Below are 13488 nucleotides of genomic sequence, written 5' to 3' on the forward strand. Positions count from 1 at the left end.
ATGGGTTCCAGGTTTATTATCCTGAAGTGCTTTCTAACTGCTCACATCTCTTGCAAAAACATTTACTCATCCTCACACCTCCAAATGCACTGAGTGCCAAGCTGAGTCCTCCCCTTCTCATGCCCTACATCACCACCTGTATTCAAACTCGGTGGACCAAACTGGCTCAGTTACTCCTGATCCTCAAATTTTGATGGTCTTTAGTGAGACCCACATAATTGTGCAAATGACTGTTGCTTAGCAAACACAAGAAAAAACAGAATCTATGTTTTAATAGGTAGCTAAAAGAGGGATGAGGCTTATGAATTATTAATCACTAGAAATGTGCTATTTTTTACTGAATTACTTATATATGACTCTGAACATATAGAGGGAGCAGACACATTGAGTACAGAGCAACTTCTTTTACGTATTTACTTGTCAAGAGTAAAAATTCCACATTAGCGCAAAAAAAAAAAAAAAACCACAACATAGGAATTGGTTGTGTCTCCTCTGCTTATATTGCTCCTGCAAGACACTGAAGACACTGAAAATCACAGGCTGGCCCTTGTGCTACAGCAACTGTGCAACCTATACATCACAGGATTGTACTCACTACCTCCTTCTTAAATGAAGCTGTTTATTTGATTGCTTGACAGTATACATAGAATCATTACAAACTGTGCTGAAATATCAGTTCAGTCATGAACCTATATATAAATACTACAGTATGTGTAACAACACTGTAGTTTTTTTCCTGACAGGACACTAGCACTGTTGGGTAAAACTCACTAGTGTGGAAAGGGCCAGCACCCAGTCTTGCTAACACTTGCAGTGCATTTAAACATTATTTTCATAATATTAATGGTTCCCTGATCTTCCTTCCAAACTCTGGAACGAGACAGAATTTTACTTTCCACTGTATGTCTGAATCACCTTCTGTATATTCATATTTTACTTTGTCTGCCATGAGAACACGCATTCTGCTGGAATTCAATTCACCTATTCAGTTTTGCATAAACCAACACTGCTACTGCAAATGCAAACCCAAATGTGCATTCAATTATCTGCATTATGAAATGCTGCTGTCATTTTGTCATTTTAGGCACTTGAGTGCTGTATGCTTGCTAATGACACAGCAATTTAAAAGACTGAAACTTATTAGGACACAATAAAACTCACTTGCACTGAATAGTTCTTCTACACCTCTTTTTGTGACATGGTTCTGAATTTATCATCCTTTGAAAGTATTTCAGAATTCATGCGAACCATTTTTCATGCCCTGCTGGGCAAGATAGTTGTAAGAGACAGTGTTAGATAGATAGTTTATCTTATCTTATCCTTCAGATCATAAGAAAAGATAGATAGTTGGCTTTGTATCGTTATTGATGTCAGCAATTAATACCATCTTAAGCACCAATAAAAATGATATAATTAACTTGCCAATTCAGGCAAACTTGAATTTTTCCACTTTTCCTTCAATTCCCTACACTGATTTATTTTAGGAAGAATCTGATCTCCAGGTTCCTCTACTAAATGTTGAACAGTAATAAATTTAGGGAATTGGAGCCTATGAGCCAGCAAAATGTCTTTTTATGGCAAGGTTGCTCACCCTTTGTAGAAAGCAAGTTATAATCCAACCACTTCATTCACTTTTCAACAAAGATTAGCCTTTTAGGAGGCACCACTCACACATTCTTTGGAAGCTATATTGAAAAATGTGTAATTTTTTAATAAAAAACCCCTGCTTTGTATTTTGAAGACTTGTAGTGTTCTCAGAGAAGTCAACTTAGAGCCACTTAAAGCAAGTAAATAGATAATACTAGATGGGGGATATAATTTGCATAAAATCTATTTATATTGCTCTGACACAAGAAAATATACCCACTTTCAGGTCCCTTTATAGCCAGAGTGATATAGAAGCAAGTATAAATGAAAATTAGGTCTTTTAATTTCCTGTGTTTGGGAAGTGAAAACAATGACGGGGGCTTGTGAATCTGTAGAAGTGGCAAGATCCACTGTGTATCTTTGCTGAACGGTGTTTGCTCAGTGACAAGGCCTTTGCTGTTTCTCACTCTGCCCCCACAGTGAATAGATGGGGTGCGCAAGAGGTTGAGAGGAGACACAATCAGGCAAATTACCTGAACTAACAAAAGAGATATTCCTTGCCAGATAATGTCATGCTCAGCAACAGAAAGGGAGAGGAGGGGGCTTAAGGGGGTTAGCTATCTTTTGCTTGAGAATTGGCTGGGCATCAGTCTACCCATGGAGAGTAGTGAGTGATTACCTTTGCATCACTTGTTTTGTTTTGTTTTCTTTCTCACCTCTTCCATTTCTTCACATATTAACCATTTTTTATCTCAACTCAAAAGTTTTCTTGCTTTTATGCTTTCTTTTCTATTCCTCTGTCCCACTGGGAGTTGGGGGAGAAGTGACAGAGCAGTTGTGTGGTGCTTAGCTGTCTACTGGGGTTAACCCACAACAAAGAAGATTCCTAAGTCATGCCATTTTTTAGAGAAATCTGCAACCCTTCTGATTTTAATCAAAGTAAACTGAAAGGCTTGGTCAGGCACACGTATTTACATAAGGGATGTAGAAGTGAAGTAATAACCTTCACAATAGCAATCCTCATGTAGAAGATTAATGAGATCTGGTAGGTAAAGGCCAAGACTGCAACCTAACTCTTTGCTTGTGGGTGCAGGAAATACCTTATATATGCCTTATTCTTTGCAGCACATCTATTTCTTAGAAGCTTGTACCTGAAGGTTGGATTTACATCACTGTTTATATTCAATATTCCAGATTAATAAAGCTGTTTAGCTGTTAAATAGGGTAGCAATATATTGCACTGTGCAGGTGTGACTTATTTAGCAATTCTGACACGCTTATAGTGCAGGAATTCACTACAAGACTTTACGAACCACATGAGGTTAGCAGCAGCTAGGGGTACTGCCAAAAAACACTCCATCTTGCTATAACACTGTTTACGATGGAAGTGACTATCCTTTGCACCCCAAGTTAGCACGTAGCTCTCGATTGATCATTATGGTCATTATGCTGCAGTTGTTGAGATCTTTAATTTTAAGAGAAAAAAAAATAGAGAAACTAAGAATGTAAAGTCCTAGTGTCAGCACTCTGTCTAGCTATAAGCATTTAAATTACATTTTCTCCATGTAAAAAGGTTTCCCTACAATCTCCCATTAACACTTTTTTTCTCCCTTCCTCTCTCAACTGCCATGTGTATACACACATGAAAGAGCTTCATTTCAGTTCAGTGATTGGAACAGGTAAAGGCTGCTCAATGACAAATATGTTTTTAAGGCATCAGTTCCATTTTCAGAAGCGATTCAGGTTTCCAGGAGTGTATCTGCAGAGGGAAACTATGTCCATTGAGTCAAGCATACATTCACCACTGCTGTTTAGAAACCACTTGTTTTACCCACTGGCCCTTGGGATTTTTGTGGGGCTTAAATTTCCAGAGGAATTTGGTGCTATATATGGAAAGCTTTACTACTCTGCTGCCTTCTCAAACTTTCAACCCTCAGGTCCTCAGGTTTCCTATACCACTAAGAAAAGTATGCAGGCACACAGAATGGGTCTCAGAGCAACCAGTGCACCATATGCCCTAAGCAGCATACAGAAAAGCATCTGCATGAGCAGAATATGGCATAAGACCTGCCTCTTTCAGGACTGTATACAGTTAAGGCAGACTTTTCAAAGCATTAGGTGCTTTTGGAAATGTTACAGCTGAATCCACAAATTGGTTTGTATTTGTATGGTGCATTAAGCACCTTCTGAATATGAAGCATCATATGAATTAAATATGCTTTCGCATGCACAGAGAAGGTGGTAGGAGGCTCAAAGTGGAGGTTTCCCAGTTTTCTCACTGCTGTGGACAAATTCCTTTATTAAATACACCCTATGCAGTGCCCAGTTCTGCCAGCTCCCTGATGTACTCAAGCATGCATGTGGCTGCAAGGTGAACAGGAGGGACCTGCCAAGCACTAACACCTCCCCAGGTTGCAGGCTTTGCGCACTGAACCATGTGGTGCTAACATCAGTTCTATACTAGGGCTTCCCTTCACCTACCAATCCATGGCTATTATTTGTGTGATTATATCAAATCCTGTTTATAGAATGTTTCATCATACAATTATCTAACAAACTCCTACCATAATACCCCATAAAGTAAGTCAATAGAGCCATATTCTTTCTTCCTTTCTTGTATTTTACATTAACCGTCTTGACTGACAGCTAGTACTTAAAACCCCCCTGACTGAAATACTTGAGTTACTTCACTTAAGTAACCTTCATCTTTCTGTGCTTCTGACTTTCTACTGTTTGTCATTCTCACTTGTCAAATTGTCTAAAGTTGATTGTGAACTGCATGATGGTGTATTTTTATGTACTATATGAAATGCTTAGTGCAGTACCAGAACTCAGAAATAGCCTATTTATAGAATACTTATCAGCACAGCATTTATTATCTTCAACTCCACAATATACTTTACTCTCATATATATAAAAAACAGAAATATTGAAACACTCACTGTGATAGGCAAATTGGTTTTAATTCCTTGCAAAACACATGCATGGAAGATCAATTTCTGATTAGACAAGTGTAAAAAATTTAGGAGCCAAGTGAAACCACATGAATAATTCTTTTTGTTTCACAAATCAAAATCTATTCCTCTGCAACAAACTATATGTCACCATGCATAATTTTGCCTTTCTATAAAATTATTTTAAAATTTGAATTTTTCAAAAAAGAAATATTAATAGTCAGTTACCCCAATATGTGATCAGTATTCTCCTATTCAGGTTTTTGTATATATCTATTGCCTGCTCCCCCCTCCCCCCAAACACTAGTATTTTTGCAGTACCTTCTGTAGTCTGTAGGTACTAAGTTAACAGCTAGAGAACAGTAATTTCCTCCTTTTATCTAACCAAAGAGCAGCAATAAATGTGCAAGTCTCCTGCATCCTTTAGAGACTGAGTTGACTAACCCTGTCTTGAATGGACCATGTAATCTCTAAGTTCATTCGATATGAGTCTTTCTCTTGTGACTTGTCTACCAGGAATTTTGCTGATAATACCAATTTATTTCACTTAAGACAATGATTAGTCAGCAGACAGGGAAAATTTTCAATCACTGCAATGTGGTTTGAATTGAACTTTGGCTGACTCCTGACTCCTGATGAGAATTATGTAGGGTACAAAATATTCAGATTGGTACCATCAAGTTAAAAAAAAAGCCAGGAACTGGACATTCTTGCTTATGGATGCAGTGGAGAAAAACCACCAGCAGGGAAACGGAGTTCAGAGCAAGGTTTGTAAGGGACTGTTATAAACGTTATGGGAGGAAAAATATTTTAAAGTTATGAACAAATCCTTGGCAATGTCCTTTATAAAATGTTTCTGAGTAGTCAAGTGTGCAAGATAAAGCTGCACAGGTTGATTGAACTAGTACAACCAGCAATTGTGAAATGAATAATCCAAAGACTTGCTGACCTTGGCAGCATTACAGCAGCAATCTCTACATAAGAATGAAGTGTTCTTAGATTATTTCATCCAATATATTAGGTTTAAAACATACTTTTACTTCACCTTTGTAAAGAGCTCTGAAACCCCTGAGTGGAAAGTGCTATGTCCAGTTACAAGAATAAGGTATGAAAACATATGCATCTCTTTCCCAGCTATTACTTTTCTTGAACATACATATTTACTGCTGATAATGCAAAGTAAATCCCATTGCCCTTATGCAAGATAGTTAAGCTCTGTTACATCCTCTGGACATCAGCCAGGGCTCTCCAAATTACAACAGGTTTTTAAATATAGGCCTCTCTATTGCTTTTAAAATAAAATGAGAGCGGTCGTTTCCTAGGAAAGTGGGGAGAAAGCAGCGAACAATACTGAAGCCTGACACAAGGATGCTAACTCCCATGACAAACTAGACCTCCTCTGTTTACAGGGACTGTGCAAGCCTCCTTATTTACGAGCCCCCAAAACCTCTCCTTAATCTTTGTATAACAAAAAGGGAACCAATACGCAGAAAGACAGACAGAGTGCACATGGTCTGAAAGTCAAACTGTTCTCAAAGCTGACCACCCTATGTATCTGTGCATATTTCATGCAACGATTCAGCATTTCCACTCTGACAACATCCATGTTACAAGACAGATGTTATAAACCACGTCATATACAAGGTGGCTCAAAACAATTTACGTTCCCTAGTCTCACAAGGTGTCATCTAAAATTACTGATAAACTATAGTGGAGACTAGGTCCAGTTTACTTAATTTTAACTGTTTATAAGAACTATCAATACTGATTATGAGAAGCAACAATTATCAGAGGTTTATTTAAAAATCTGAAAGCAATCCACCTATATATGGTCATTCTTAGTTTTTAACAGAGGGAATATTGAATAGCTAAATTAAATGCTAGTAATTCAATATGAAGAGATACAGTACATGTCCTTACTCTTAACTGTTTCCTCCCTGCCACTACTTTTTCATTCCTTTCCACTTCCTTGAGGCAGGCTCGATTTTCTTCCTATTTCCCTAAACCCTGAGTGCTCCCAATCTGAGGCAACAGGCAACAGATTTTTTACAACTTGTTCTAAGGTAACAGAAGTCAGGAAGTGCTGTTTTAAAACAAAACAATCCACATGTTTTCAAAAACTGCTTCTCTGTACTGCAAAGCACATGAACCCTTACATTCCTCGCAGCACAGATCATCTGAAGGTCAGTCTGCTGCTCTACAGCTAAATCTAAGCTTTTAGCAAGGGAATTTCCTCTCCCTCCAGCAATCCAAGGCAGAGTGCAAGTGGCAGGTCTATGCCTTTCTATAGCAATATTTTTAGCTTAAACATTCATATGCATTATTCCCTCCATTTAAGGAAGCCTAAGAACATGCTCCATTGGGGGAGGTGATGTGGAGATGACAACAGTAAGGAGAAGTATCTGGCTAATTCAAGGCCAGGAACCAGTAGGCACCACCCTGACTAAAATGTTTAGTGTTCTAATGTAGACAACATACTTGCTCATTCTTGGAAAGGGTATTAAAAATACTTCTGTCTCCCTACTATAATCATATTAATATCAATTTTAAAGAAAAAGCAATATAGATATAAATGCTATGGGTGAAATCCAGATTGGCCTTTTTGCACCAATAGAATCCACAGAATTAAATGAGAAGCAGGATTTCACCCCATATTTGTTGATATTGCCCTCATCGGTAACATGATTGTGGCCATATAACGTAAAATATGATTCCAATAAAATATTAAGAATGCAGTCATCAAAATACAAAACTGTTACATTATGATTCATTAAAATGGTGTTAAGTAAAAACAGTAGCATCTTATACAGCAATTTGTTTACTCATGTTGAGGATTTCCACAATATACTGCATTCACACGTGGCATACACACGTACACACATTCCCACAGAGAATACTGTGTGTGTTCAGATGCATAAGTAAAACTTGCTGGAGTCTTAAAAAATGACCATCTGCTACATGCACCATACTTTGGTATCTCTGTATAGATGCTCTAGGTAGGTACCATCATTTCAATATTCAGTTCTTTATCCATTAACCTGGCCAGACCGTCTGGACACCTTAATGAATCTATTAATGAATATCAATCCTCTAATCAGCACATGAAATCTCATAGGTACTCACCCTGCAAACTGGGCACTGCCAGTGACTACTGCTGTCTCTAAGCCTGAACTCATCAGACAAACACTTGGAATGATACACACGAAAACACAGGTCACATATCAACACCTCTCCAGGCAAATGGCATTCAAAACAATACCAGTCATGATTTTCTGTTTCCCAGTCCTACAAAAAATACAAAATATTTTGGTATGACATTCTGTCAAAATCTGCAGGAACTAAGAACAAAATTGATATGTCTTGAAATCCAGCAGCAATTAGACATTATAAACATTTTAAGAAGTGTATAATGTTTAAAAAACAGGGGAAAACCTACATGCTTAAAGATCTTCATCAATTTAATACACACTAACTCAAATAGAATATGAATGCCAAGTTTTAGTTTTTTCAAGTGTCTGATTAGTAACAATTTCAAATATGAGCTCTGTCCACAATGAAAAGTGGGTTTGTTTTCTACCTTTGTGTAAAACACTTGTTGACCTCTCTGTGTTAGACTACAAACAAAAGTTTGTGCACCTCAACAGACCATACCTATTTCCTTGTGCTACTTTCCCCTGTTTTGATTGTTACAGTGTATTTCAACTGCAATTTTCTGAAGGGCAGTCCCTTCCAGTCTTTACTCTTAAAACTGACAACTTTTCAGCATCAAAGTGTTGAGTTGCAAGAAATAAATGAAATCATGAACCTATTACTGCAAGAAATGTTTCTGCTAAGCAATCCCAATGCAATTCAAAAAATAGAAAATGTTTCACTTGCAGTGCCCAATAGCACTAGGCTTATTCCTGAAATGTTCTACAGAAGACAAAGGATATGGTTCTGCTGATGCACACATGTCTTTAATACATCCTTTCTTGAAAATTCAGCCCCAACGGCCAAATTCTGACCTTTGAAACATGTGCACAAGCTTTGCTGAAGTAAACGAGAGCAGCATGCATATAATTTGGAGGCAGAATTTTGCTCTAGGAATCTATAGTACTAAAACCAGACAGAACTGCCAGTGGCCACCATTAAATGTTCATACATGTTATCTGAAATGCCACACTTTTCCCTACACTTAGAAGACAAAATAGCTGTCATACCTCAGATAAAACTCCCAATGCCTTTTCATGTCAAATGTCACTTTTCAGTGGGTTCAGATCTCTGAAAAAATTACTCATACTCCTCAATAAATTATTTTGATAAAATTCTGATGAAGCTTTTTTTAACATCATGTTGTAAAGGTGGAGTTAGCAATTCCCACCAACTGCCAGAACTGGCATTTGTCCAATTCTCGTTTTCCCATGCTTGGGAACTACAGTCATTTAAGTCCTTGTGTGAGAGGTCTCCTCCAACAGAGCAGTGTAGGAAGTGCTACACAGAAGTGTCACTTCCAGTCCCTTATGCTGAAGAGCAGCCATGTTGTGTATGTAATGCATCTGACCAGAGCCCCCATGAATATAAGAGATTTCAGGACAGCCTCAACCCAGATTGCCTATACTAAAGTTTATATACCATGAACATTGGACTGCAGGGGCAGTAAGTTTAGGGGAAAAAAAAAAACAAAACAAAACACCAACCAACCCTTAACCAATGATTTTTGAACTCAGAACTTTGCCCTCCTTTGTTGTTCAGATTAACAGTGTAACTTGACTCTTCTATCATTTCTCCTTATTTAATTTTACTTGCCAATTCTGTATATCTCAGACTGGCATAATAGTACCACCACATTTGGCTATAAAGAACACATTGTCACTTCACGCAATCATTCCCCTTCCACAAAGTCCAGTGACAGTGCATCCTGGGAGCCCCTTCTTTAGGATATTTTAGAAACAACTAAAGATACTGCATTGTCGATGTACTTGATTTGCCTGTAGACTGAGAAAAGTCAGATAAAGTATTGCTTTGTATTTCTTTCATATTAAGTGTAATATTTATCTTCTTTATGGAACAAAAGAAAATAATCAGATGGCAGTAAAGGGCCAATTAAGCAAGAAAAAGAATCAGTTTTGATTAAAGATATATCCAGATAAAAATCAAACTGAGAAGACCCCAACAGGTCCTGGCTGCTGAGGAATTTCACCACAGACTCAGGATTCCAGGAGTCTTAATTTTTATTCATGCTAGTTACTTATTGGTATATCCCAGATATTCCATTGTTAGGAAATATGCTGGCAAAGAGATGTGGAATTTCATAAACATACGGAAACATATTTGCTGGCAAGAAAAATCATACGCTCAAGCCAGAAACCATGACATTAAATAAAACACCAGAAGAAGCTTCCTTCAGTATTCACACTGTAAAGTTTTGAAAGCATCATTATTTCTAAATATAATCACCCAGGGTTTTCACAGAAAAGATTTTTAGTTTAATGCAGTATATTTAGTGCATAAATAGATATAAAACATTCATTTATGCAATATATTTTAAAAGTTAATAAAGAAAATAAAAAAGGTACATAGCCCTTGTGAACAACTACACTATTGACTTCAACAGCAAGGTCAGAGGCATTAATTTTGCTCCAATAGCAATGAAATGTTATTGCTTCTCTTGGTTTACATAAGTTTGAATGGGAGGAGAATGTGCTTCCAACATATTTTTTTTCATGTAGGATATCAGATTCATTTAAATACCTCAAACTCTGACTGTCAGTGCTCGGGGTAGGACAGGTCAAAATTCTCCGCCAGCTGCAAACACGGTTAAGTCTGCATTTACAAAATAAACCACCAGGTGTCATCAGTCACTCCGAAAATGACTGATTAAAGGGCAACCATTGTAACATCTTGAACTGTAACATGTGAGTAACCACTTCCAGCCCCCAGGAGAGAGAAAAAAATCATCAAACTACATACATACATAATGTAGACTAAACTCAGAATTGGAAGTGATATGGATGATGGTGGTGGTTAATATAGTAAACTAAGCTATCCTAATGGAAGACAGAAACGTAATAGAAAATATGACAGAATTCAAAACCACATAGTGCAAAAATTGTTCACCTTGTTTTTTGCTGCTGTCTGGGAAAAAGGCTGCATACCGTAGGCCTTTCAAAATAAAAACAAAACAAACTTTGTATCTATACTGTAAGCCATCCAATTATCAGGATATACACAAGGCTAGAAAGAATTCATGCACAGTGACCAGGAAATCAATCTGTTACTTCTAACATCTGGTTGCATACATTTCCTCCTGCATTTCTGGAATGCTACCTAATGATTTCACCACATTTTTTCTTTAAAATAACCCATGTGCTTATATCATTAAAAGAACCCAACACCCATCTTCTCCCCCATATACATACCCACCACCAGACCAACTCGGAAATTGTTAAGAATATTAATGATTGCTAATTAATGCACTCTCTTTGATATATAAACTTTCTTTGGGCATCTAAAAAAGATCCTTGTAACATAATTTACTGCATAGGGAGTAGCCCCACCAAAATCAAAGCAACACCTTCCTTGCTGCATATTACCAAAGATTAAGCTATCACTTTATCAATAAAACTCACAGTCCTTATTTGTGTATAAAAGGTGATACATTTTCCCGGGGCTATGCGGAATGAGGGAATGATCTCTGCCACAGGGACTCAATTTGCCAATATCCTTCTCTCCCGACGCAGGGCAGGGAAAGCCTCTTGGGTTACGGTGCTGGCAGACGAAGGGAATCCTCCGCTGGCAGCACCCAGCTGCCCCAGTTCAGCAGCACCCAGTGCCTAGCCACAACCCCCAAGAGGGAGCGGATTCAGCAGCAAAGCTGCATAGCTCAGATGTAACAGGAGGCCTTCCCCCTTCATTTTTCTCAGCTGCCCATTGCATTCGCAGATAAATGCATCAGCAGGGCAGCAAATGTCTGTTTGGGGGATTGTATTTAATAGCCAAAGAGATATGCTCTGTTAAGCAGAGTGCGATCTTGCAGCCATATGGGTCACATGTGGTCACTTGTTCTTTATATTCAAATCAGTCAAACTTTATATCATAAAGGTCACTTTGGATTGACACAAACAGTTGAGATTTTTCAGCAACATGAATGAAACAATGCAACAATTTTTAAAATATGGCTTAATTTATGACTGACATGTAAGCTTACTTTTTTTTGATTTGTCTTAAGTAGGTTGTCGTAAAGCAAATACATAAATTTATTCTGGAAATACAGAAAAATAACATGGGACAGAAAACGTCAGGCTATCCAGAACATTTGACAATTTAAATACAGATAAACCCAACAGAAAGGAATGAATCATCATGTCGTAGCCTTTACTGCAGAATAAAATATATAGTTGTTGTCAAGGAAAGAATAATTTTAGTGCATAAAGAAAATGTCCATTATAATGCAAATGTACATGGAAAAGAAATGCTTACTCATTAGTAATGGAGATTTACTTAGCTGTAATTGAAATAGGGAATCTGTATGTTGGAGAACGTGACATCCTGCTGTACAATTAGCATACCATTAAGTAGGAGATGTGAAGCACATACTGACAGTAAAATTAACAATAACTTAGAGGTCATAACTGTAACTATTAGGTCACTTCCATACCTTAGCAAGCCCATAATTATTGTAAAAAAAAAAAAAAAGTAAAAACAATTAGTAAATTTTAATTCTCCTATAAATTATATGTAGTCATAGCACATGAAAACAATATAACCTCCTTTCTTGGACTTTGTCTAAAAGGACCACTTTGCCTTTTTATAAAGCATATTCCATTAACATAGCTCATTTCTTACCTGTTAATCTGTTTTCTCCAAGTCCCTTAATGGTAGCCCAGATACTCGGTATTAAGTCACTCTACTATCAGGTGGAGAGAGGAAAAGGGAGGGGAAAAAAAGGCAAAACTCTATTCATGAAACTCCCCTTTATGGGGCTTTGCTGTTTTCACACTGTTGAACTAGATTTCCCAAACCATCCAAATTATGGATATCCTTTGGACCCCACCAGTAAGCTAAAAAAAAAAAAGGTCACATAGATGGGAAAAACATAAGTCAGTTATCTCTTTGGCGCAATCATGTTTATTTATAAATAGTATACATACAGTTCTGTTGTCCTAAATTCAATATGACACAAATGAAGGAAAGCATTTTCCATGGAGTTCATAGTTTCCAGCATTTCCTGTGTGGCACTTGTCCCATAGCAGTCTGGATTTTTTTTTTCCTAGGTGTTCTGTTTCAAGTGCTTCTCCGGAGTTTCTTTGCTGCTTACATATGCGCTGGTGTGGTGTTTTCTGTATCTCTCATCCACACTCATGCACACACAGCTCCTTCTAGATCAATGGATTTTCATCCAGACCCACCTGTGCACAAACTCACAGCCAGCCCTATCTAGTGTCTATGCTTTAACAGTCCCTAGAGCTCCAGCCATCTAGCGGATAAAGAACTTAGAACAGTTTTTCACATTTAATCTAAATGAAAAGTATTAGCAGATACACAGTAGATTTCACCCACTTTGTATTGTAACAACACTTTTAGTCTGTCACAGTGGTGGAATCTAGAATGGCACTAAGATCCATGCTAGCAGAATGTTACAAAATAGAAACTATTTTACAATAGTAGTATTTGCATGCTACATCTATTTCAAGATGTTTTCAAATCACCAACCCCGAACTTTCGTGTAAACTTTTCCTATTTCATAACCCGTTAGAAAACTGAAGAGGATCTCAGTGAATGAGTTCCTACCACAACTCAGATTACCATTTCTTTGACATCCAATGAGATAGACCATCCCTTATGTAAAGATATAATTTCTGAGGCAAATGTTCTGGATTCTGGTATTTGAGGATTTGAGAACAGCCATAAGGAACACTTCTTTCTCTTCTCCCTACCTCCATCAGCTTTAACATCAGAGTTCTTTCAA

At 37.5% G+C, this 13488-nt stretch overlaps 1 protein-coding gene across 5 annotated transcripts in view; it reads right to left on the bottom strand.

The window, feature by feature from the left end:
- ZMYND11 (zinc finger MYND-type containing 11) overlaps window positions 1–13488 on the bottom strand; it is a 106637-nt gene that overhangs the window by 20136 nt on the left and 73013 nt on the right. For 2 of the 5 annotated variants that reach the window (XM_032982585.2, XM_042802154.1), the window contains exons 4-5: window positions 10638–10682; window positions 7665–7826 (exon numbers count right to left, since the gene is read on the bottom strand). The exons of 1 other annotated variant lie outside the window; for it this stretch is intronic. In XM_032982585.2, coding sequence (XP_032838476.1) covers window positions 7665–7826; window positions 10638–10682 — 207 coding nt within the window. The remainder of the gene's footprint in view (window positions 1–7664; window positions 7827–10637; window positions 10683–13488) is intronic. 2 more of the 5 variants (XM_032982586.2, XM_032982587.2) reach the window with 2 other exon arrangements.

This window comes from Tyto alba, unplaced genomic scaffold (genome assembly GCF_018691265.1).
Source record: "Tyto alba isolate M040663 unplaced genomic scaffold, T.alba_DEE_v4.0 Super-Scaffold_38, whole genome shotgun sequence".
Lineage (NCBI taxonomy): Eukaryota > Metazoa > Chordata > Aves > Strigiformes > Tytonidae > Tyto > Tyto alba.